The sequence below is a fragment of the Enhydra lutris genome, unplaced genomic scaffold, assembly GCF_002288905.1.
Source record: "Enhydra lutris kenyoni isolate GAN:26980312 unplaced genomic scaffold, ASM228890v2 scaffoldscaffold1, whole genome shotgun sequence".
NCBI lineage: Eukaryota > Metazoa > Chordata > Mammalia > Carnivora > Mustelidae > Enhydra > Enhydra lutris.
Genome location: NW_019154085.1, coordinates 64933333 through 64959658, shown reverse-complemented (window position 1 = coordinate 64959658; position 26326 = coordinate 64933333). Strand labels below are relative to the sequence as shown.

At 41.1% G+C, this 26326-nt stretch overlaps 1 protein-coding gene across 1 annotated transcript in view; it reads left to right on the top strand.

Moving 5' to 3' along the window:
• The window catches only part of LOC111145371 (serine/threonine kinase 39), a 297684-nt gene that overhangs the window by 263108 nt on the left and 8250 nt on the right, over window positions 1-26326 (top strand). The window contains exon 17 of the mRNA XM_022500240.1: window positions 19000-19064. Within this exon, the coding sequence (XP_022355948.1) occupies window positions 19000-19064 (65 nt within the window). The remainder of the gene's footprint in view (window positions 1-18999; window positions 19065-26326) is intronic.

Here is a 26326-nt window from a genome sequence, read left to right as displayed (position 1 = left end):
AGTTTGGTAATCTTCTCATTCAGAAATTCCGGTATCATTGCAAGGACCAAAGCAAAAATTGAGTTGTCCTGATTGCTATTTTTAGGCGTAAGAATGATTTGGTCCCCCACCAGTCCTTAGAGACCTAGCACATCCTCCCAGCTGTCTGTCGTCTTCTTCCCCCTCCCATCCTTCTAATACTTTCTGATGACGGCAATAACAACAACACAACTTTCTGATAATTATCTGGACCGCGTCTGGCATTAAGGGCAATGTTCTTAAAGTACACATTTAAGATCTTCTCTGCTTTCCCCATCCCAAAAAAGATTGGAATTTCTAATAACTCAGTTTATTGTGCAAGGAGATGGTGCTAGCCAAGCACACATGTGTGGTGAATTCCAATCTAGAGAAAGTGTAGGGAGATGAAGACTTGGAAAAGCTGTCACTGTGGACACTATGACCTAAGTATTTGGGATACTCGGTGTTTCCTTCCATCCCGAGATACTGCATTTTATTTAAGAATAATAGAGAAGTGCAGGTCCATTACAACAGTGAATCTTAGGCTGCTAAGAGTTGAAAGGTAAGGTTGTTTGAAAGCTATTAAATTTCTAGGATATTCATCTCTTGAACATACCTTCTTATGACTTGTAGTGGGTGTTGAATGACAATCTGGATACCCTAAAGCATATAAGTTAGTATTTATTATTAATAATAATGCACACAGGGGGTCTTTGAGTTTACGTTTTACTATTTAGGTTACTGCTTTTCCTCCTAAAATAATGTCACATATCCACCAAGAGTTTAGAGAGGCTGATGGTTTCATTAAGGTATACTAGCAGGTAACAGTGTATCCTGTGGAAACCGGTCACAAGGAGGTGGGAACTGCTTCTGTAGATGTTCTCAAATGTAAGGTAAACAACCTCCCCGGGTCTTAAATGAGGTACAGACCGTCGTGCCTGAAGAAGGACATCAGAAGCCCTGGCATGTCGCTCCCAACCTCAAGACACATGATAAGCTGCTTTTCCACAGCTAACTTTATTCATACCTCTTTGGTAAAAACAAATGTACAAACAAAAAAAATCAATTCGAGATTTCTTGCATTGAAGTTGGTTTTTTTCCCAGTGTCATTTTTATCTTCTTTGCAGTAATGGCTCTTCCTTCTCCATTACCCTGGTGGTAAGAGAACAATGTCAGGAGAGAAAAATGAATTTGCTGATAGAGGGTTTCTTATCTGTTCAATTAGGATAACTAATATAGTAAGATACAGTGATTGCTGCATTAACGAATCATCTGGAGAAAAGAGCTCCTCTCTGTAAGGTTAGTTGCATTGAGCCCACACCCCCTACACAGCAGCATAGAGTACCTGATCCTGCCTGCATGAGAATGCTCAGGTCGGGTGTTTGCTTGTTTGTTTTGTTTTAAAGATTTTATTTATTTATTTGACAGAGAGAGAGATCACAAGTAGGCAGAGAGACAGGCAGAGGGAGGGAAGCAGGCTCCCCGCTGAGCAGAGAGCCCGATGTGGGGCTCAATCCCAGGACCCTGAGATCATGACCTGAGCTGAAGGCAGAGGCTTAATCCACTGAGCTGCCCAGGCGCCCCACAGGTTGGGTGTTTTAATTCCTCCTTTAATTTATCTGAATCCAGGCAAGGTACCGCATTAATTTTCTTCACAGCCTGCGTGAGAACGTCATTTTACATGGGCAGTAAGTGTAAAGACTGACAGTACGTGTATAAAGCTTTTCATTTTAAAATGTGTACAGAAGTGGTCCTATTTAATGATAGGTTCCATTCTAGTCAACATGTCTTATGACCCTTAAAAGCTTTTCACTTTGCTAAAGCCAAACCAGCATTTTAGATTTCTTCGTCCAAACGTTCAACAACAGTGATAATATTTTTCTGTGTGTAACGTCCACATCGCTACCTGGTGTCATCCTGGAAACTCTTTTCTTGGAAGATGACACCCATCCTCCTTGGTGGACAAGGCCCAGACCGTCAGCCTCTGCCAGTTTTGTCACCTGTGTCTCCCGTGGTCCCTCTGTTTCAGGCTCGCTCCGGCACGCCGGACCCTCAGCGGTGCTGCTCTCAGACTCGCTCTGCTTCCATCTCTCACACGCTCTTCCTCCACCTGGAATGTTCCCATGCAGCCGGCAAACCCCTACGCTTATTTCTAGATGGAGATGAAGTATCACTCTTCCCGGAGTCCTACCCAGAACTATGCTCTAGGCAGTTGGCCTTTGCCATACTTACCCCTTATTCCTACCCCACCAACAACACTTTTGGGACCTTGCTATAATCCTTGGGTTAAGAACTGCCCACACACTAGGCAAGACAAGGTGCACATCGCTTATGTTTATGTGTCCCCAACATCTAGTGGGAATACCAGCGGGATGGTACACACTTGAGTAAGAATTTAATACCTGAATGTTGTGCACGATTAGAACACATATCTGCTTTAAAGTTATCGGTCTTAATAGGCCACAACTTTTCTTGTATACAACCTCTCAGCACACTGTCCCCCCACACCATATCCCTGGCCACTGGGCCACAACACGGAGAACCCATGTTCTCTGTGGTCTCCTCATGAGTGACTTTCTCATGATAAAATCTATACATGAAGGACCTTTGAGTAAGTACTACTTCCCAAACCCCTTTGAGACTCTGGAGTGTTGGAAACAGTCAAAGTTAGAATCCGGAAGGCTTTGACTTTTCAATTCGGGATGAATGCAGGCACAGGAAAGTAGGAGTACATAGTCTAAATCCCAATGGTAACAGAGGGAGAAAAGCCCCAGGGCATGTTGTCAAGGTCCAAGGGATAATCTTACAAGTGTGAGCACTATATACCCAGCTTCCAGCTCCCATCTGGGAGACTTAGTGCAGAAGGGTGGGATGAGTATGTCTTAAGTTCAGTGTACTGTAATCAGACAATACACTTGAATGTCTGAATTCCTTGTAGGTTTCATTGAATTTTAGGGACAAAGAGAGGCTACACCCCTTCCTTCCACCATAAAGGAGAATAATTCCATCTCTACTACTTCCTAATTGCCTAAAATTGGTTTACCATGAAATCTATCCTTCTATCCATAATGAGAGATCAAGGCTCAAATTTCATTGCAGATTCCTGGAAGAGTTAACATAATCCTTGACAATATCCTTGACAAAATGTGCTGCTAGTTATTTTCATTCATTCAACCCATAATTATTTATGTGCACCTTCTGTGAGCCAGACCCTGTGCTGGTTATTACATGTACAACAGTGAGCTAAATAGACCTTGTTCTGTCTTTGTGTTACCTTGGCCAGCTGGAGAGGGGGAGGAGTTTTTCAAGCATTTAACAAGATAGAGGAGGTTCCTTCTATGGTATGGGGTAGAAGCTGGAGGTCTGAAAAGCCCAGCCTTATGCCACTCTAAACAATTCTGGTTCTTCCTATCTTTATGGGCTTCTGAGAAACTACATCCTAATCCTGTTAGGACTGTAGATCTTTCCTTTGTTAATTCATTTAGTACCTACTGGGTGCCAGGTTCAGTGTTGGAGACCAGCTGGGACTCTGGAGGGGACAGGTGGTTTCTACTTTCAAGGAGCCTCAGTCTAGATCCCTTGTAAGTAGGATGACCATACCAATTTATCATGTAAACTGGGACAGTTTTGAGTGCAAGACGAAAAGGATCTCTCACAGGGGTGATATGTAAACATACATCCTGCTTTTGTGGCTGTCAAGTCATTTTCTTCTGGGAACAGCCTTTGAATAGGAACTGCTGCTGCTTGACAGAGGTTCTGATGCTCTTTGTCAGGCAACTCGTGTCTCCTCTGTCTCCTTGGGAGTCGGTGACAGAACGGCAGCCCCAGGACGGGTGGTAAACTTGGACAAATATTGTGCATGGGTTTCTTGGCTTTATGCAAAAAGAAGAGCAGGGAGGGACGCCTGGGTGGCTCCGTGGGTTGAAGCCTCTGCCTTCAGCTCAGGTCATGATCCCAGGGTCCTGGAATCGAGCCCCACATCAGGCTTTCTGCTCAGCAGAGAGAGCCTGCCTCTCTGCCTATTTGTGACCTCTCTCTGTCAAATAAATAAAATCTTAAAAAAAAAAAAAGAAGAACAGGACCTAACTTATTAAACGTGTACTTTTTTAAAGCTCATTTTAGTGTCAAAAGACTTTAATACAAAATTTTTAAAAGATTACTAAAAAAGAAAAATCACTGTAGACTGCATCCCATATAACAAATCTCAGAACCAATACCATAGGAATGTTCAAAGTACACTCTCTCTGCTGTATGTCAGCCTTGAATTTCTGTGTATGTTTTATGGTCCCTAACTTCTGATTTTGCAATGACTCTGCCCAACTGTGCTTTCTCTGTTGTGCAGACTGCCCACCCGCCCTTAGCAGAAGTAGCTGCTACCTCAGATTTCTAGCAGGGGCGTTAGCACAGACTGTAACTCCTACTCCCACCCTAATCAGAGCAGTTAGCTGTCCCTGGCCACTCCCTTTATGTTATCAGCAAGCCCTGCACGCTGTCATTCAAAGAGAGGTGAGATTACCTTCAACAGGGAAAGGGGAATTGGTCAGGGGGTAAGGGAGAAGATTATGGAGAAGGTCTTTCAGATTTAATCGTGTGTAAGAGTGAGATCTGTGTTCACTGCAATTAATGTCTCACATTTACTAGATAAGATCAAAGCTGCAGGTACAAAGCAGAGTCTGCCAAGCTCATGCCAGCTTATTTTCATTCAACAATTAACAATGATTTGTTAAAAATTAAAAATACAGAACAAATGTTAAATTGAATATGACACTATGACAAGAAGCTTCTTTATGAAGTATTTTATTTCCTCAGCTTTTCCCGCATTCCTGTTCTCTCTCCATCTTTTATTCTACTGTTGATTGTGAAGTTCCTGCAAAAAGTCCCGTTTAAGTATCTTCCCTGTTGTTGGAGATACTCTAGAGCACAGCCAGTTTTCTCAGACTTGACCCAAGCCAATCTATCAAGGATGGTGGGGGAAGGATGGGGGCAGGTGAGTATTATTTGGGGAACAGCACAGAGGAGGCCTTTTCAGTGTGATCCGTGTACTAGCTTGTGCCACAATAGCGTCGTGAAGTTCAACTAACTTTTGGGGGTGGGGGGAGAGGAGGTAGCAAGACTTTCTCAATGAAGGGAGCAATGACTGATTTCCGTCTGGCACACATTCCATACTTCATGTGGACCTATAAATATCTGGGCCGCTGGATACTTGGAGTTTCAGTGGTCTAAAGCACGCAGAAGTTGATTTTGCAAAGTTTATGTTGTGTATTAGAAATAGCATTAGATTTCAGGTCCTTTATTCTTTAGGCTATATCCTAATCGAGAGTGAATTCCCAGGCAACCTTTGCATCAGTTTGATTCCTTGTTATAAAAGAAGTGAATTCGGGCGCCTGGGTGGCTCAGTTGGTTAAGCATCTGCCTTTGGCTCAGGGCATGATTCTGGGCCTAGGATTGAGCCCTGTGACAGGCTCCCTGCTCAGTGGGGAGTCTGCTTCTCCCTCTCCCCCTCCTCTCCGCTTGTGTTCTCATTCTCTCTCTCTCTCTCAAAGAAATAAATAGTTAAAAAATAAAAAATCAGTGACTTGTTCTGCCTTGGTCTGTACCTTTTACTGGCTACTAAAACCCTTCAAATGCCTTGGAATATTATACCACAAAGAAGAAAATAACTCAAGAAATGAAGATAAAATAGGTGTCCCCCTGTGGGCAGTGCCACATAATATAAAAAGAAGCCCAGCTCTCCTCCTCTGTGTAAGATGGCCACATACATGGGTGAGAAACATTTGTGTTTAGAAGGGAGCTGCCACAGACTGGGCTAACAGTCCTTCAGGTTTCTCCAAGCTGTGCGCTTACACCAGATGGCTCTGCCTCAGTTGACTGCATTGGCCCATAATTTAAATAGCATTCCTCTTACTGGCGTGTTTACTATCTCATTAATTTTAACTTTTCCAAAGCTTTTCCCAGTCCAGAAGCTGGTAGGTTAAATCCCAAGCTGTGTATGTCCTATTAGTGTGTGATTATTGAAAAACCTTGCTAGAAAACAAATCAAGGTAAAGCAAGAGTGACAAGAAAAGTTGATCCTATGAATTAAATGTTTCATTTCCCTTTGGTGTATTTTCTGTGACTGATTAGAACTTTCCTAGAATTCATATGATTTGACAAGATCATAAATATAGCTTAAAGCTTATTTCTGTAAGTGTTTTGTTTGCAATCAAGTGACTATAGGTACTGAAGAGGCATAAATTTTGTAGTCTTATACATAGAGTACAGTGGAGAGCAGCTGGCCTATCATCTTACTCTGTCGTATTTGCTACATATAAGTCATCTTTCAGCAGTGTTTGGGGGGTTGTCATTAACATCCCAGAGTATGTCTTACCTTCATGCCCTATATACATATAGTCTTGTTAATATTTCCAGAATGTACTCTGGGTGCAAGACTCTTCTCTTGGAATCTAGACATCTAGTATAATTAAATAAGATCTATTGCTGTAAACAGGGAAGACCTGGACAGGTTTTTCTTTTTACCTCTAGCAATAAATCAAAGCTGGGTGGATTTCCTGTGTCTTATCTCTTCTGCCTTCCATGATATGACCATTTCCTTCTCTTCTTTAATTCTACTTGAACTTGTGATCTACACATTAGAAAATCCATAGTAAGGTTGAGGTTTCTGAACTCTATAAGAGAGCTCTTGGAGATTTTCCAAGATGTAGACTGACGCTGTTTGAGATCCAAGACCTTTATATTTGTGTTTTTATCATTTACTAGATAAGCTAGAAGATCTGAAAAGCTTATCTCTTGGATGAAGAAACACCTATAGTTGCTTAACAAAGGCTTATGATTCTTTTCAGAAAAAGCCTTCTCCTTTTTTTTTTTAATTTCAGTGTAACAGTATTCATTGTTTTCTGCACCACACCCAGTGCTCCATGCAAAACGTGCCCTCCTTAATACCCACCACCTGGCTCCCCCTCCCTCCCCCCCCCCCGCCCCTTCAAAACCCTCAGGTTGTTTTTCAGAGTCCATAGTCTCTCATGGTTCACCTCCCCTTCCAATTTCCCTCAACTCCCTTCTCCTCTCCATCTCCCCATGTCCTCCATGTTATTTGTTATGCTCCACAAATAAGTGAAACCATATAATAATTGACTCTCTCTGCCTGAGTTATTTCACTCAGCATAATCTCTACCAGTCCCGTCCATGTTGCTATAAAAGTTGGATATTCATCCTTTCTGATGGAGGCATAATTCCATAGTGTATATGGACCACATCTTCCTTATCCATTTGTCCATTGAAGGGCATCTTGGTTCTTTCCACAGTTAGGCGACCGTGGCCATTGCTACTATAAACATTGGGGTACAGATGGCCCTTCTTTTCACTACATCTGTATCTTTGGGGTAAATACCCAGTAGTGCAATTTCAGGGTCATAGGGAAGCTCTGTTTTTAATTTCCTGAGGACTCTCCACACTGTTCTCCAAAGTGGCTGCACCAACTTGCATTCCCACCAACAGTGTAAGAGGGTTCCCCTTTCTCCACATCCTCTCCAACACACGTTGTTTCCTGTCTTGCTAATTTTGGCCATTCTAAGTGGTGTAAGGTGGTATCTCAATGTGGTTTTAATTTGAATCTCCCTGATGGCTAGTGATGATGAACATTTTTTCATGTGTCTGATAGCCATTTGTATGTCTTCATTGGAGAAGTGTCTGTTCATATCTTCTGCCCATTTTTTGATATGACTATCTGTTTTGTGTGTGTTGAGTTTGAGAAGTTTTTTATAGATCCTGGATATCAACCTTTTGTCTGTACTGTCATTTGCAAATATCTTCTCCCATTCTGTGGGTTGCCTCTTTGTTTTGTTGAGTATTTCCTTTGCTGTGCAGAAGCTTTTGATATTGATGAAGTCCCAAAAGTTATTTTTGCTTCTGTTTCCTTTCCCTTTGGATACATAGCTTGAAAGAAGTTGCTGTGGCTGATATCAAAGAGGTTACTGCCTATGTTCTCCTCTAGGATTCTGATGGATTCCTGTCTCATGTTGAGGTCTTTTATCCATTTCAAGTTTATCTTTGTGTATGGTGTAAGAGAATGGTCGAGTTTCATTCTTCTACATATAGCTGTCCAGTTTTCCCAGCACCATTTATTGAAGAGACTGTCTTTTTTCCACTGTATATTTTTTCCTGCTTTGTCAAAGATTATTTGACCATAGAGTTGAGGGTCCATATCTGGGCTCTCTACTCTGTTCCACTGGTCTATGTGTGTGTTTTTATGCCAGTACCATGCTGTCTTGGTGATCACAGCTTTGTAGTAAAGCTTGAAATCAGGTAACATGATGCCGCCAATTTTATTTTTGTTTTTCAACATTTCCTTAGCAATTCGGGGTCTCTTCTGATTCCATACAAATTTTAGGATTATTTGCTCCAGCTCTTTGAAAAATACCAGTGGAATTTTGATTGGAATGGCATTAAAAGTATAGATTGCTCTAGGCAGCATAGACATTTTAACAATGTTTATTCTTCTGATCCAAGAGCATGGAATGGTCTTCCGTCTTTTTGTGTCTTCTTCAATTTCTTTCATGAGTGTTCTGTAGTTCCTCGAGTACAGATCCTTTACCTCTTCAGTTAGGTTTATTCCCAGGTATCTTATGGTTCTTGGTGCTATAGTAAATGGAATCAATTCTCTAATTTCCCTTTCTATATTTTCACTGTTAGTGTATAAGAAAGTCACTGATTTCTGTACATTGACTTTGTATCCTGCTACGTTACTGAATTGCTGTATGAGTTCTAGTAGTTTGGGGGTGGAGTCTTTGGGTTTTCCATATAAAGAATCATGTCATCTGCGAAGAGAGAGAGTTTGACTTCTTCATTGCCAATTTGGATATCTTTTATTTTTCTTTGTTGTCTGATTGCTGTTGCTAGGACTTCTAATACTATGTTGAACAAGAGTGGTGAGAGTGGGCATCCTTGTCGTGTTCCTGATCTCAACGGGAAGGCTGCAAGCTTTTTCCCATTGAGGATGATATTTAAAAGCCTTCTCCTTAACCAAGAAAAGCTACACCTGCATTTATACAAACTCTTAATTGTTAGAAAGTGACCTTAAAAAGACTACACAATAATAAAACAAGAATAAAAAGAAAACAACAACAACAAAAAGACTATATGAAACAAGCACATGGAAAGATGCTCTATCAGGGAAATGCAAGTTACAGTTACCATCAGGTGTTCGCAAGTGTGTAAGAAACTGGAACTCCCTCACGCTGCTGGAAGGAATGTAAAAATGGTACGATTGCCCTAGAAAACATTTCAGTAATTTCTTACAAAGTCACACATACATCTGTATGAGCCAGCCACTCTCTACTCCCAGGTTTGTACCCAGATGAAAGGACAATGTGTGTCTATACAGACTTATACATGAACGCGGATAACAGCTTTATTTTTTTTATTCTGTTCAGTTAGCCACTGTGTAGTACATAATTAGTTTTCAGTGTAGTGTTCAGTGATTCATTATTTACGTATAACACACGGTACTCATTACAGCATGTAATGGCAAAACCTGGAAACAACCCACATGTCCATCAAGAGATGAACATGTGAACAAAGTGTGGTATATCCATACGATGGAATACTGCTTGAAAAGGAATGATTTATTGATACATGGGAAAACATGGATGAATTTCAGCATAACGACAGTGTATGGAAAAGAAGCCAGAAAAGACAAGTATACACTACATGGCTCCACGTGTATACAATTTTAGAAATGCAAATTACAGTGACAGCAAAGAGATCAGTGGTTTCCTGGGTAGACTAGAAGGAGCGGCAGAGAAGGGAATTACAAAGGATTTGGTGAAATCTTGGCATATTTTGGATATGTTCGTTATCTTATTTGTGGTGGTTTCATTGCTGTATATTTGTATCAGCACTTAACCAAATTATACACTTTGAATAGGTACCATTTATTATATGTCTGTTGTACTTCTGTGAGGCTGTTCTAAAAATAAACAAAAGGTCTCATGTCTAGGTTGCTTACGTTAGTATGGGAAGATGTTAGTAAGGATTTGGGACAGGAATTTAAGGCTATCCAGGGCACAACCCCAGTGAGTATCTAGTAAAAGCTAAACCCCCTATCCTAAGAAATGTGCACACAAACTTTTACCTACAATTTAGAGGGTTTCAAAATTAAACACCCCAGGTGAAGGCACCTATTTTTTGAAGAACCCAAGCACATTTTAACAGCTGTCTCCCAATGCAGTCATCCTCTGTTTTTCCAAAGCAAATACATTCTTAGCTTCATCTCAGGCAAGTTCTGGATATGCTTGGCAAGTGTGACTTTAAAGTTTAGTCATTCTTCATACAGCATTTTTAGTTTTTTACTTTCTTCGTCCTCATTCTAAAGAGGAATTAAGCCATAAACATACAGGTGTGTCCTCTCCACCAGCTAAATGAAGCTACAATTTCATTGATTATACCATTTCATTGCTTTCAGAAAGAGCAATAATAACATAATGATCATTGGGCACTTCCATTACTTCACTCTGGTCCAGTTCATAAAACTCCACCTTAAACAAAATAAGGGAAATTCAGGACCAACATAGTAATTTTATGATTATATTTTAAAGGCCAGATTCAATACCTGCCAGTTTAACTCTTCCAGACTGCTTCAGGCTTTCCTATTATGCCAAGATAATACTAAAAAAACTGGAGTTTAGCCAAACCTTCAGGAGAATGGCAAAGGGTATTTTTTTTTAATTTCCTATTATCTTTTTCCAAAATAAATAGTGTTAATACTCAAGTCTTTTTCATATTTTTGTCTCAAAGCCTGATTACTTCGGGTACCTATAACAGTCCTAAAGTTTCCTCTGATTATTGCTTTTTCCCACCATCTACAAATCTAGTGTGGAGAAAAGGCAAATAATACACCCCTTCCCCCTTTTCCTCTAATATTTTATTTATCATTTGTACTTTTTAAAAACATGTCAGAATGGCCAGTGTTATTTTAATTCTAGTACAGTTAACATATAGTATTAGTTTCAGGTGTACAATATAGTGAGTCAGCACTTCCATACATCACCCGGGGTGCATCACAGCGAGTGCATGCCTTAATCCCCATTTCCATCATCAACACTTCCACACATCACCCTCCCCGCACCCACCTCCCCTCTGGTAACTAACAGGTCCCTATATTCAGAGCCTTGTTTCTTGGTTTCTCTTTCTCTCTCTTTGTTTCTCTCTCTTTCTCTCCCTTTGTTTTGCTTCTTAAATTCCACATATGAGTGAAATCATAAGATATTTGTCTTTCTAATTTCTTTTAGCAGGATCTTCTCTAGCTCCATCCATATCATGGCAAATGGCAATATTTCACTGTTTTTATGGCTGAGTAATATTCCATTGCATATATCTTCTTTTATCCATTGCACATCTTCTTTTGTTAAATAAAGATTTTACTTATTTCAGAGAGAGAGATCATACGCACATGAGCAAGTAGGGGAAGGAGCAGAGGGAAAAAAGAGGGAGATAATCTCCAGCAGACTCCACACTGAGCCCAATACGGGGCTCAGTCCCACAACCCTGAGATCAGGACCTGAGCTGAAACCAAGAGTCAGGTACTTAACTGACTGAGTCAGCCAGGTGCCTCTGTACCCACTCATCAAGCGATGGACACTGTAGATAATGGTGCTATAAACTTCAGGGAGCATGTATTCCTTTGAATTAGTGTTTTTGTATTCTTTGAGAAAACACCCAGTAGGGTGATTAGGATTGTTGGGTCGTTCTATATTTAACTTTTTGAGGAACCTCCATACAGTTTTCCACACTAGCTGCATCAGTTTGCATTCCCACCAACAGCGTGAGAGTGTTCCCCTTTCTCCACATCCTTGCCGACACCTGTTGTTTCTTGTGTTTTTGATTTTAGCGATTCTGACAGGTGTGAGGTGATATCTCACCTTGGTTTTGATTTGCTTCTCCCTGATGATGAGCAATGTCGAGCACATTTTCACGTGTCTGCTGACCACCTCGATGTCTTCTTTGGAGAACCGTCCATGCATTTGTCTATTCAAAATGTCTTTTGCCCATTTTTCAGTTGGATTATTTGGGGGTATTTTGGGTGTTGAGTAGTGTAAGTTCTTTACATATTTCGAATACTAACCCTCTATTGGATATGTCATTTGTAAATATCTTTTCCCATTCAATAGGTTACCTTTTAGTTTTGTTGATTGTTACCTTCACTTTGCAAAACATTTTCTATTTTGACTTAGTCCCAGTAGTTTATTTTTGCTTTAATTTCCCTTGCCTCAGGAGATGTATGTAGAAAAATGTTACAGCTGGGGCGCCTGGGTGGCTCAGTGGGTTAAGCATCTGCCTTCAGCTCAGGTCATGACCCCAGGGTCCTGGGATCAAGCCCCGCATCGGTCTCTCAGCTCAGCAGAGAGCCTGCTTCTCCCTCTCCCTGCTGCTCTGCCTACTTGTGTTCTGTCTCTCTGTCAAGTAAATAAATAAAATCTTTAAAAAAAAAAAATGTTACAGCTGATGTCAGAGACATTACTGCCTGTGTTGTCTTCTAGGATTATTATGGTTTCAGATCTCACATTTAGATCTTTAATCCATTGAGTTTATTTTCATGTACGGGATCAGAAAGTGGTCCAGCATATAGCTGACCAGTTTTCCCAGCACCGTTTGTTGAAGAAACTGTCTTTTTCCCTGTTGGATATTCTTTCCTGCTTTGTTGAAGACTAATTGACAATATAATTGTGGGTTCGTTTCTAGTTTTCTATTCTGGTTCAGATATCTAGATGCCCGTTTTTTGTGACAGTATCATACCATTTTGATTACTACAGTTTTGTAACAATTTGAAGTTTGGAATTGTGATACCTCCAGCTTTGTTTTTCTTTTTCAAAATTGGTTCCATATAAATTTTAGAATTTTTTGTCCTAGTTCTATGAAAAGTGATGTTGGTATTTTGATATGGATTTCATTAAATCTGTACATTGCTTAGGATAGAATAAACATTTTAACAATATTTGTACTTCCAGTCTGTTAGCATGGAATGTCTTTCCATTTCTTTTGGTCATCTTCAATATCTTTCAGTGTTTTATAGTTTTTGGAGTACAGATCTTTCACTTTGGTTAGGTTTATTTCTAGGCATCTTATATGTTACCTGTAAATGGAATTTTCTTAATTTCTCTTTTTGCTGCTTCATTATTTTTGTATAGAAATGCAACAAATTCCTGTACATTGATTTTTGTATCCGGCGACCTCTCATATATAACTAAATGAGAGTCAACCTCTCATTTAGTTATATATTCTTGTTGGATTATCTCCCTTATTATTATTATTATTATTATTATTATTATTATTTAGTGTCTTCGTCTCTTCTTATAGACTTTGTTTTAAAGTCTATTTTGTCCAATATAGGAATTGCGACTCTGGTTTTCTTTGACATCCATTTGCATAATAAATATTTCTCTATTCCCTCGCTTTCAATATGCAGACGTCGTTAGGTCTGAAATGAGTCTCTTGTAGGCAGCAGTGTCGATGGGTCTTGTTTATTTATCCACTCTGTCACCCTGTGTCATTCGATTGGAGCATTTAAAGCATTTATATTCAAAGTAATTATTGATAGATATGTTTTTATTGCCATTTTGTTGCTTGTTTTGTGGTTGCTTTTTAGTTTTTCTCTTATCCTTTTTTCTTTTTTTCTCTTTCATGGTTTGGTTTTCTTTAGTGATAGATTTAGGTTCCTTTATTTTTTGCATATCTGTAACTTTTTTTGATTTGTGGTTACCATTCAGTTTATATATAGCATCTTCTGCATATAGCAGTCTACATTAAGCTGATGGTCACTTAATTTTTTTGAACTCATTCTTTAATCCTCTCCCCTCTACATTTCAGATATTTGGTATCATATTTTATATTCTTTTATTTTGTGCTTCTCTTTCATTTGCACTGTTTCATAAATTTGCTAAAAGAAATGCCTTCTAAGGTTGTTGTACCATGTTTGTCCATGGATTTAGTCTTAAGGTTTCCAAGGGCAATTCCCAAAGAGGCACAAAGCTAAGAGTCATCAGCCAACAATAATCCCAGCAGATGGGAGAACATTTGCTTCATTCCTAAAGAGAAGATCAGGGCTGCACACCCAAGTATCCACAATAGTCCATCCCTTGTATTGTTTGGATCCATCTGGGAAAAGTTCCTTTAGCAATGATTGGTTTCTTTTTCTGGGGAAAGTTGTAAGAGGGAAGGTTAGTGGTATGACTTAGTCCTCATTGCTGTAGGTAGTCTTGAGGCCATACTGATGCTCCTCATGTCCATCCTGGACTTACATTGTAGATTCCCTTTCTTGGGGTTACCACCTATGCCAGCCTGGGTGGTTTATCTGAAGAGTGCCCTAGTCCCTCATCTCTTGAAAAACAATGAAAAGTAGCCAGTTTTGCTGGTTCCTAATAGATGAGATGGGATGGAGGTGGTAGAGATGAAGAGAAATAAATAATTTCAAACACCGTAAAGACAAAACTGTCAGAGAAGTGTCTTCTGATTGCTGGGTAGAGGCTGAGCCATTGAGGGAGGTTGAAAGCAGGGAGACAGGAGGCTGTTGTGGAGGCCAGACGAGAGACGGTGGCATCTGCCCTTGCGTAGTAGCAGTAGAAGTGGGAAGAAGTCCTCAGTCTCTGTAGATACGGGTATATTTCAAAGATCAACCTTTTGCAGAGGTGAATAAGATTTTGTCTGGGTTATCAAAGAGTTTGAATCAAGTGGGGAAACAAGCTCTGTAATGGGTTGTTTCAGCACATGATGATACAGAGTAGAGGTAGATACCTGGAGGAGGGGAGTGGTTATGGAGCCCTTCCCAGGAAAATCTAGGGTAGGATGTGGCAGAAATGAACTAGAGAAGTAGGTTGGGCCAGACCATGGAGGATCTCATAGACCACATTAAAAACTTGAACTTAATCCTGAAGTGGATATGAACAGTTAAATAGTATTATATGAGGAGGCAAAAACACCCCAGTTCATGACTTAGATTCTCCAAGTCTCTCTGGTGAGTGTAAGAGGGCTCATGAGTTAAGATGAAGGCAGGGAAGTCAGTGAAGGTAGGCAGTTGTCCAGGCTAGAGATAGTAAGCTGACCTTTTTATGTACTTGCAGTATATCAAGCACTAGTCTAAACACTGTATGTGTATAAACTCCGTCCCCAGAAGAACTCTGTCACATCGGCACTATTCATATCCACATTTTGCAGATATGTGGACTCGAGCACAAAGACACTTATGTACACTTGCCCAAGTTCATGGGGTCACATGGCTCTAAGCCGGAGGCAGGATTTTAACCCAGGCACTCTGACTGGGGGATTCATGCGCTTACACATCATGCTACACTCATCTGAAGATAAAAGCCTGGAGATCTGGGGAAAATAACAGGACAAATCTCTTGTATTTTGTCCCAAACATAATAATTAGCTGTGATTTTGAATTAGTGTTACAGCGATATCCATTAGAGACCCACCGTCCCATCATTTCCTTTCTTCCTTCCTTAGAAGCTTGGATTTCCTTTCAGTACCTGTGTCTCTTTCTTGCTTTGCAATCCTCTGCTGCCTTTCTGCAGCAGCGCAGGGTACACAGCAGATGTTTGGGTCGTGTCCTTGGATCAAACAATATTGTGACATTACCTTGTCAGGTAACCCAAGTCTGCGCTTTTTTGTCTTCTCTCAGAATTTCCTCTAGAGGGAATGCGTTGGACTTGGCGTTCACTGGGGTGCTTTTCTTCACAGAATAGCTCAGATTAAATAAATTCACTCCCGGCCCCCAGAACGTCAATACTATATGAGTTGTTGTGAAATACACTGGTATCTGGGGAGAAAAGTGTATCTTTCTACTAATCACTTGTAATGCAAACACAGACTGTAAATAGTCATTATGTAACTGTTACTTTTCTAACTGTCCTAATGTGGAGAATCTGAGTAGTACAAGTTTATAGAGAAAACAGGGTCTGGAGAATGCCAGACTTGGTTTGCGAGACACACGTCAGTTCTGCTGCCTTGCCTCTGATCGATGACCCCCCAGGACAATGTTATTTCCATCTTTGTTTGCATCCGATCAGGGAGCCACTGAGCACTGGCGTCTTTCTCATGTGGTCGTTAATGATATTGTTACAGTTTCATGAAGCATCATACTGACGATACCTTAGGTCACCGAACACTGATAGAGATTCAAGCCTAAATGCAACACAGAGACCCCCCCCGCCCCGCCCACAAAGAGCCAAGAAATAGTGATGGTTCACACAAAGGTAGCCTGTAGCTGCAGTGCTAGGGCAAGGGGACCACAATTCCTGGTACCTTGGTGACTGTTTTCTGTGCCCTTTGTGCCAAGAAACAGAGCACTTGTGACTGAAGAGGGTGGGAAGGGACAAGCTCCAGGAAGGCAGTGTCTGCATCAGAAAGTTCTATTTGGGAAAGCCAGGAAGGATTAGAAATAAGAGGATGGCCACTGAGCAGGCAAAGTTCAGAAGCCCCATATTTTAGGGAATCCCAAAGTGCCTTAAAGCGTGGTACTCAGCACATACCTGAGAAGCTCTTAAAGCTGACCAGCCCTATCCAACCCTTCCTTCTCCACTCACATTCCAGGTAAGGTACATTTTTATTTTTGAAATCCAGGTGCACAGTCAGGAGAAGGGAGAAAACAGTGACACCCATCTTTTTAATGAGCATTGCTAGTGGAAGAGAAATTAGCATCACCTTGAATTTTATGTGATGTCAGTTAAATGAAGGTATTTTATAGCACTTTACAACAAATTAGAATCAACTAAATTGAAAATAAGCCTAGCAGCTGGGATGAGTAATCAGGTAAGTGGCCAGTTTTGCTATTTTTGCTTTGAGTTGAAGACAGAGTTTGAATTTCTAATGTTCCCGAGGTATAGGGCTCACCATTGGGGAATGTGGCTTCCGGGACGATTGTTGAAGATGTTAGCATTTCAGCTTTGCCCTCCAAGTCTACAACTCGAGTAGCCATGTTCCTTGGAGAATGGCGCTAACGCATAGGCATGCACACCAGACAGAGGGCTGTGAATTTGTGCAGGACAGAGAGTGGCTTTTGGCGGAACATTACAGAGCAGACTGGAAATAGATGATCCAGAACGGGGCAGTACATCATCCACATTAACTAAGAGTCTCTAATGAAAGGACTGAAATTCACAGGAAGACATTGCGGTGACTCGTGAAATCAACCCAAATCAGAGGAACTTTTAGTTTTTAAGGACATAGTGATTCTGTGCACTTGCTGCAGTTTGCGTCCAGTCAGAATGTTCTGACATCATAAATACTGGCTTTCGTGAACAGCATTGCACAGCTGAGCTTTTCACTCCATGGGCCAGTGTTTCCTGTATGGATTACTTGATGATTCTATCATCTGAAATACGCTCAGGAAACTGCTGAGGAGGCCAACAGACACTTGGTGATGATAACTTTGTTGAGGTTGGTGGCCCCGGTTCATTTTTTTTTTTTTAAGAGTTTTATTTATTTATTTGACAGACAGAGATCTCAAATAGGCAGAGAGGCAGGCAGAGAGAGTCAGGGAAGCAGGTTCCCTGCTGAGCAGAAAGCCTGATGATGATTCAGGGCTCCATCCCAGGACCCCGGGATCATGATCTGAGCCGAAGGCAGAGGCTTTAACCCACTGAGCCACCCAGGTGCCCCTGTGGCCCAGGTTCTACCTGACATGTGTATGGTTGGCTTGTGTGGGCAAAAGGAAGAGGAGAAAAAGAGGGGGCAGGCAGGGCCGGGGGAGGGGAGGCAGTTACCATAAACGAAACTTTACAGATCGCTCAGAGTTGAAGTATTAAGAGCAACAAATGAAGATAAAATGATGCTTGTAATTATGGTTTATAAAGAGAAATCGGCCATATTGAGTATATAATTTTCATTTTTTTTTCTCTACTGCAGCTGATAGATTAAATGAAATAAACTGATCTGCAGAAAATCCATGTCTCTAGGTTGTTTTTAGTCAACCTTAGAGAAACATGAAATGTGCAGATTTTTCTCCTCTTTACTTAGATTTTCTATTTGAAACCCTTTTCTCAAAATATTTATGTTATCTTAATTTTTTTTATCTTAAAATAGTCACATAACATTTCAGATACCTAATTACTGAAGCAGCAGATAACTTTCCACATGAAAAATAAAAATGACACACAGAACTTTCTCTCTTTCTTCAGGAGTCCTTTCTTTTTCCCTCATCAGCAACACTTACTTGATTTTCAGTCCTTGAGACTTTAGATTTGGATATGGAAAGTGTGAGGTTTTACATTTCTGTCATCATTACCTTCTGATAATTCTGTACCCTAAGCCAGGGGAGGAAGCTGGAAAAATGGACATCTCTGCCAGAGTATCAAATATATCATGATCCTGTGGAAGATGGGACAGGTCTCTGATGAATCCTTCAATAGTGAAGAAAGGTATCTTCACTATTGAACTCCAACCAACAGCCTCTGGGGCTTGCCCCTCTTCGGCCAACTTGGCTGCTGTTCAAGGTGGCTCTTCGAGGCTTTGACAGACTATTGTGCTCTGAAAGCGTGAACACAGATGCCCAAGTCGTAGAGGTTATCCACTGTATTTTGTTGCCTTGATAAAAATGGGTGCAGAGAATTGAATGAATTTATAGGCGGGGGAGTTCAAAGGCACTGACCTTCATACCTCGCCTCTATTTTGTGCTGCCCTCTGCTGGCTAATAAATTTCGTAGCGTTAAGTGTTGTGTAAAACCAAGAGGGGCTGCTATCACTTCCACGTTCCACTGGAAAGGAATTTCCCAGTTTGCTGTATGAAATGTGGGCTCAATGTATAGTGATGAATTCAGATGCACTGAAGATATAAATTGTAGAAAATGCGTGAGACTAATTTGGTTGTTTATATGGACTTGGCAATGCCTGTGAAGGAAATAATTTTGCAGCTTATTGCATGATTAGTCAGATTTTCCAAACCATTGATGTGAAAATCCGGTGTTACTGTAAATGATTTGGACACTTGTTCTCTACGTTTGTATTTTTCAGTGGCTGCTAATTTACAGAAGATTGTAGATGATCCCAAAGCTTTAAAAACCTTGACATTTAAGTTGGTAAGTTGAAAGTTCTGGAGAGAAGGTAAATATTTTGCCATGCTCCACCAGCAAGGACTAATCACACAGTTTTATAGCCTGCTCTGTAATTCTGTTGCTGCTGTTGCTCTCTTTGGGGATCCATTTTTGCATTTGTCCTTTGCCGATTTAACCTTTGGGAATGTTTTCTGACCGCGACTGGGAATTTCCTCTTCCATGAGCGTATCTTGTTTCCCAGTGCATCTTTAAGAACAGCCATTTGAGAAATCTTGGAGCCTGTGCCATTTCTGCCTCCAGTTTGCATGGCACCTTGACCATATCGACAAAATTAAACCTAATTCCAACCAACACTCTTAATAAAGCTTTCCCAAAGTGAAAGCCAGGTGGTTCTAACTTTAAAAATTGAGGCTGATTGTTGTAGAAATGCTTTAGGTAATTGGAAGCGATTGTGGATCTACTCACTGAAGGCTAGTGAACAAAGACATAACATTTTAACTCCACATTTCAAATCACGGTAATAGATTCTCGTGGAGAAGAGGTGTTGCAGCAGGTTTTCTGCGCTAGTAGACTTTGAATTTAAGAACTAGAGCGGTCACAGAGGTTGAGATCCTGAGCGTCCTGGCATCGTTCTGAAAGCGAGAGATACGGTGACCATGGGCGGAAACGGGGAGCAGTCCAAGCAGTCAAAAGGGACGATTTTTCGGAAAGTTTTAGCAAACAGTACACTAAGTGACTCATTTTAAAATTGTAAATCTTAGCAAGAGCCAGTCAGAATGTTGCAAGCAATTTAAGATATAAATGACTAGCACTTTGCTGTGCACAATATGTATTGATGATCTGTCTTTTTTATTTCTTGTGAGAATTTAATGGAAAATGCACGCGGCCAAAGATGCGAAATGATTAGTTACAGTAAATGTTAGCCCTGCGCTAATTAACTTTCTGGATCTTGCCTCACATCTAATTTCAGATGGCTAGGCTGTGTGACGAACAAAAAAACACAAAGATTCTCACAGAAAGAATTTATCTGAAGACATTTGTTTTGTTTTCAATAACAAAAGAACATTTTACTGAGACATAGAAAGATAAATTAAGAAATTGAAAAATCTGTCTTCTGCTTGGGGACTCATCTGTCACCTTATTATTATGTTTCTAATTCACCTACATCTTTGTAAACATATTTCATTCATATTAGACAATATTGATGAGAAAATGGTAGCCTGTGTCAGGATTTCAAGCCCATTAATGTTTCTTTATTCATTTTTTATAGCATAAGAAAGAAGTTCTCACACAACACCTCCAGAAGAGGTCCCTAAATTTGAGTATGTAAACAGAGATAAGAGATGAAAGCTTTCATGCTGGTTTTTTTTTTTTTAATTATTTAATTGACAGAGATCACAAGTAGAGCAGCAGGCAGAGAGAGAGAGAGCGGGAAAGCAGGCTCCCCACTGAGCAGAGAGCCCAATTCGGGGCTCAATCCCAGGACCCTGGATCGCAGGACCCTGGGATCATGACTGGAGCTGAAGGCAGAGGTGTAACCTACTGAGCCACCCATGTGCCCCATGCTGGCTTATCCCCACACTCCCTAAACTTGCTCACCTATGAAACAGGAATAGCAACCCTGCCCATTTCCTGTTCCCGAAGGTCTTAGAGAAACCCCTATTGTGTCTTCCCTGAACAGTAAGAAGAAGGTCAAACTCCCTTCATCTCCCACTCAAGTCCGTTTATTACTTCTGTGGATTCTCTCGATTGACTCCGTCCTCTTCTCTCCATCCCCATTTCCAGCACTTTAGCGGGATTCTCTCATCTCCTGAAACGCACCTTCCTGTCTACAGGCTGCCTGTCTCAGGCTCCATTCACCACCCTGTGGCTGTGGCCAGGGTGCTTCTTCTGCATTGCAAGATGCTCCTAAAACTCAAACCCCGGACCAGATCTCCCTTTCCGGCTCCTGCTTTATTACCTTGCTGTCTCTCCCTTCATTTTCTCTTCTCTCCTTCTACTTTTGTCGGCTGGCCCTTTGTATGTGCTTCTCTCTCGCACTAAAATATTCATCCAGCTTCTCCGGGCTGCTGCTTCGGCTACCCGATATGCAGGCATGTTCCAGCTTCTTGCTTAAATTTCACTTTCTCCAGCAAGCCTTCTGCGACATCCAGCCCTGGCTCAGGTGCTCCTCTGCTATTCTCCCCCATGAATTCAAGTCTAGAGCCTCCAGGGGCCAGAGGCTACTGCCTGGCACAGTAGCTGGCACAGAGCGGGGGGCTTGATAATTAAATATACTAGTGTAATACAGACCTCAGTCAGAAAAAACTTCAGCCATCATTTTTTCCTTAACATTTATTTTAATTCCTGTAAAATAATTAAGATGCTGATTTCTGCTTCATGCCCTCTTTTTAGAGTCCCTTAAAATCCCTGGGCCTTGCCTGCAGGAAGAACGAGAAACACTTTCTTCGGCATCCCATGTTTGCTAGATCGTGATATCCTTAGGTTCATTTTCTGTCCTGGGACTCCAAGACTCTGTGGAGCTAACTTGCCCATGGTTACAGTGTAGACACTGCAGATTCAACTCTGGTTTAGCATCCCAGCCCATCCCCTCAGTTGCCGTCCGTTCTGAGAATCAGGGCCCTGCAGCTGAGTGGTTTTATGGTTTACTGTGTCTCTGTGGCTTCTTCCTTTCGGATGACGGGCTCAGATAAGCAGATTGAATAGTATGGGCCTGTCCGGTCCCGGAGTCCTGCAGGAGAACCCAGGCAAGTCTTCCCTTACCTCGATAGCTTGAGAATGTAGTAATGTGCTGTTCCCAGAAGATGGAAATTAATGGCTTTTCCCCAAAAGATAGCTAATGACATTAAGTAAAGCCAGACTCAAGAGCAACCTTCGGTTTTGGTCACTTCACTCTCTGTCCAGCCCTCGTTAAACCTGAGGGGGTTTCTTTGTTGTTACCTGTTGCCGGCCAGTTTGAGATCCACCCGACAGAGCTCATTTGAATTGCTTCTGGGCCTAATCGTCTGTAGAACACTGACATCCTGGTAAAACCACAGAGACTCAGATGCACTTGCCTTCGTTCGTCAGTTTGGCTATTTTCTTGAAGAATAAAAGAAAGTATTTCAGAAGCATTTTTCCTCACAAACTGCTGCTGCTGGTGGCCCATTTATCTCTCACCTGTTTATCATTTTTATCTCAGAGCTTTCTTTGCTTTCTAAAGGAGAATGTTGGGGGCCGAAAATCTTCTAAAGAACAAAGTTGTATCTTGGTGATGTGGTTCCTTACCTCAGAGAACAGTGGTTTACTCAGGGGATGGTTGGGGCACTTCACAAAATTACTCTTGTCAGGGTCCTATACCAGATATCCTAATGTAATTGCTCTTGGGACAGCCTGGGCTTTGGGCGTCTTGAAGGTGTCCCCTGGTGATTCCACTGTTTAGCCTCAACTGAGAAACATGCTGTTTGTAGATTGCTCCTGTCTAATCTCCTTTCGCTCCGCTCTCCCACCACTGTTAGAAATACTGGGCTCAAGTTTGAAAAGGTGGGCTGTGCTTATGTATCTGCTTATGTAAGAAAAACAGTGGCCCAGGGAGCAAGGATGTTGGTTCTATCAAGAAACGCATTTACTCCCTGCCCAATGAGATCTTTAGCCTCGTTTGACATATAATAAGTGAAGTATGATTTCCATTGTTGGCATGACCAGAGGCAGGGAGATCATTTTTTTTTCCCATATATATAACACTTTTAATGAAGTGGTTTAAGCAAAAAGGGCATTTCAGCGCAAGTGGAACATGCTTTGGGTGCAACATCTCAGTACTGTTTTACTGTTGATTGTTGTGAGCCTTGCCTTGAGACAAGTCTAAATGTTTATGGCATTTTTTAATCTGCTGCCTTGCAGTTTTATAAAGCAATTGAGTCTTGCTGCTTTCAGGGTGAAGTTTTTGAAAGTGCATTAGTAAAAATACGAAATTGCATTGGTAAAATTATGAAATAAGATAATTCTCCCTTAAAGACAGGATAGAAACCGTTAAGTACGTGTAAGTAACATCCAATTCATCCACATTTACGTGAGCATTACAGACTTTAGTTCCTGAAGTTAAGTAACATGCATTACGTATAGCAATTTCATAAGCACTTTGGCAATTCACGACTAACAGGCCTTATTTTTAGAGGCTTTTAGCATAACCATAGTTGGAGGCTGTGTCACTAGGCGACATTTCCTGAAGTACAGGTAAAGCGAAGACTGAAATGAGATGAAAACAACTCAACTTCTCCACCCCTCCCCCACAGCCCTTACTGAAAGAGAAGAAAGAGAAGACAGAAATCTCAAGGCAGCCTGTCAGTTCAGGAAGATCCGAGTCGCAGCTCTGGGTCTCCGGCTCCAGTCCGAGACAGCGGTTCTCCAAGTGGGGTCCCCAAACTGGCAGTGTCAGCTTCATCTGGAAGTTATCTGATAAAAACATAAATTCTATGTCTACATCCCAGGCCTCAGGAGTCAGAATTTCTGGGAGGTAGGGCACAGGTGTTTTAACAAGTTCTCCAGGTGATTCTGGTGCGTGCTAAAGTTTGAGAACCACTGCTTGATGGGAAGCTTGGGAGCTTACTTGGTGTTTCACACATTGTGAAGCACTTGGGTAGAACAATGGTTCTCAAACTCTAACCTTTGAATCACCTAGGGAGCTCAAAAATCCCAGGCGCCAGCCCCCACCCCAGACCAATCCCATCACAACCTCTGTATATTTTAAAATTTCCAGTGGCTCCAAAGCCCACCCAGGTTGTCATTTCAACAATCTTCATAGCATCTTCACCAGAAGTAGATTCTATCTCAAGAGACCACTATGCTCATCCATAAAAAGCCAACTTCTCATCTGTTCAGGTTTTTTTCCTGACCTTGCAAGAATTCAGTCCCATCTTCAGGTTCCCCTTCTAATCCTAGTTTTCTCGCAGTTTCCACCATATCTGCAGTTACTTCCTCCGCTAAAGTTTTGAACCACTCAGAGTTATCCGTGAGGTCTGGAAACAATTTCTTCCAAACTCCTGTTAATGGAGACATTTTGACCTCTTTCCACGAATCACTCATGTTCTTAATGGCATCTAGAAAGGTGAATTTTTCCAAAAGGTTTTCAAATTTCTTTGCCCAGATCCATCAGAGAAATCACGGTCTGTGGCAGCTATAGCCTCATGAAATGTATTTCTTAAATAATAGGACTTGAAAGTTGAAATTGCTTCTTGACCCATGAGTTGTAGAATGGATGCTGTGTTAGCAGGCATGAAAACCACATGAATCTCATTGTCCCATTTCCATTAGAGCTCTTGGGTGACAAGTACATCATCAATGAGCAGTAATATTTTGAAAGGACTCTTCTCTTCTAAGCTGCAGTTCTCAACAGGGGGCTTCAAATATTCAGTAAACCATTTTATCAGCAAAGGTGCTGTTTCTTGTTCCATTTATAGGCTGTAGAATCTATAAACCAATCTAGCATAATTCTTAAGGGCCCTAGGACTTCTGGAAAGGTAAGTGAAGATTGGCTTCAACTTAGAGTCCCCAGCTGCATTAGCCCCTAACAAGAACCAGCCTGTCCTTTAAAGTTTGAAGCCAGGCATTGACTTCTCCTCTCTAGCTATGACAGGTATCTTCTTCCAGTAGAAGGCTGTGCTGTCTACATTGAAATTCTGTTGTTTACTGTAGCCGTCTTCTTTGTCTTAGCTCTGTCTTCTGGATAACTGACTTGCTTCACCTTGCACTTACATGTTATGGAGGCAGCTCCTCTCCTGAAACCTCAGGAACCAACCTCTGGTAGCTTCCACCTTGTCTTCTACAACATCCTCACCTCTCTCAGCCTTCAGAGAATTGAAGAGAGAATTAGAGCCTTGCTCTGGATTAGGCTTGGCTTAAGGGAATGTGGTGACCGGTTTGATCTTCTATCTGACCACTAAAACCTTCTCCATATCAGCAATAAGGCTGTTGGCTTTCTTATCATTCATGTGTTCACTGGAGTAGCACTTCCAATTTCCTTCAAGAACTTTTCTTTTATAATCACAGCTTGGCCTAAAGGGTGCAAGAGGCCTAGCTTTTGACCTGTCTTGGCTTTTGACCTGCCCTTCTCACTAAGTTTAATCATTTCTAGTTTTTGATTTAAAGTGAGAGACATGCAGCTCTTCCTTTCACTTGAACACTTAAAGACCGATGTAGGGTCATGAGTTGGCCTGATTTCAATATTGTTGGATCTCTGGGACTTAGGAGGCCTGAGGCAAGGCAGAGAGACAGGGGAATAGCCAGTGCGTGGAACAGTCAGAACACACACAGCATTTATGGATTAAGCTCACCATCTTCTATAGGCATGGTCCATGGGCCCCAGAACAATTGCAAAATTAACATCAGAGATCACTGATGTCCTATTACTATAACAAATATAATGAAAGCCTTTAAAAAATTGTGAGAATTACCAAAATATCACAGACAAGAATCGAGCTGGTGCTGTTGGGAAAATGACACCACCAGACTTACGTGGTACAGGATTGCCACAAATCTTCAATTTATAAAAAGAAAAAAAAAAATGCTATCCGGGAAAGGCAAAAAAGTGAAATGCAATAAAGCAAGGTAGGCTTCTATCGTGAAGTACTGTGGTTGTCTCCAGGAAAAGCTCTTGTGAGATTAAGTTGTAGGCTGAACTAGCCTTCTTTTTTTTTTTTTTTTTTAATGCCTGTGGAACACCGTTTTTACTCAGAAGAATAACTGACAAACTGTGGTTATTCAGACTAAGGATTTGGCAGATATTTTTTCAAAATGAACCAAGCGAGCCTGACACTTCAAGGAAAACAACTGACAATATTTGTCATCAATAGTACCTTTCGGCTCTAGAGCAGAGAAAGGATTTTGGGAAGCTTGCATCTGCCACTGTGAGTGTGATAACAGCCCAGTACTTACTTTTTCTGATGAGATTAGTCATGTGTGATGTTAATGAATAAGCTTGGTGGACGTTGTATATTGCAACACTGAGATTCTATAACAGACTGTGTCAACAGTGGACGATCTGCATAATTCAGTGATGCTGAGGGGAAAAGATCACTTCCAACTGAGAGATAGGCCACTGGTTTCAATACAATAGAGTATGTGGTTTCAGATTCTACAGTGCAACTGAATTTTAAGAAAATCCACTTGGCACATCTTGGTATAGTGACAGACAACATTCACAATTATCAGAAAGACTTTTGAAATACTAGTTATTCCCTTTCAATGACCTATTTATAGGGGGGTGGGTTTTCTTTTCTTTTTTCTTTTTTTAAGATTTTATTTGTTTATTT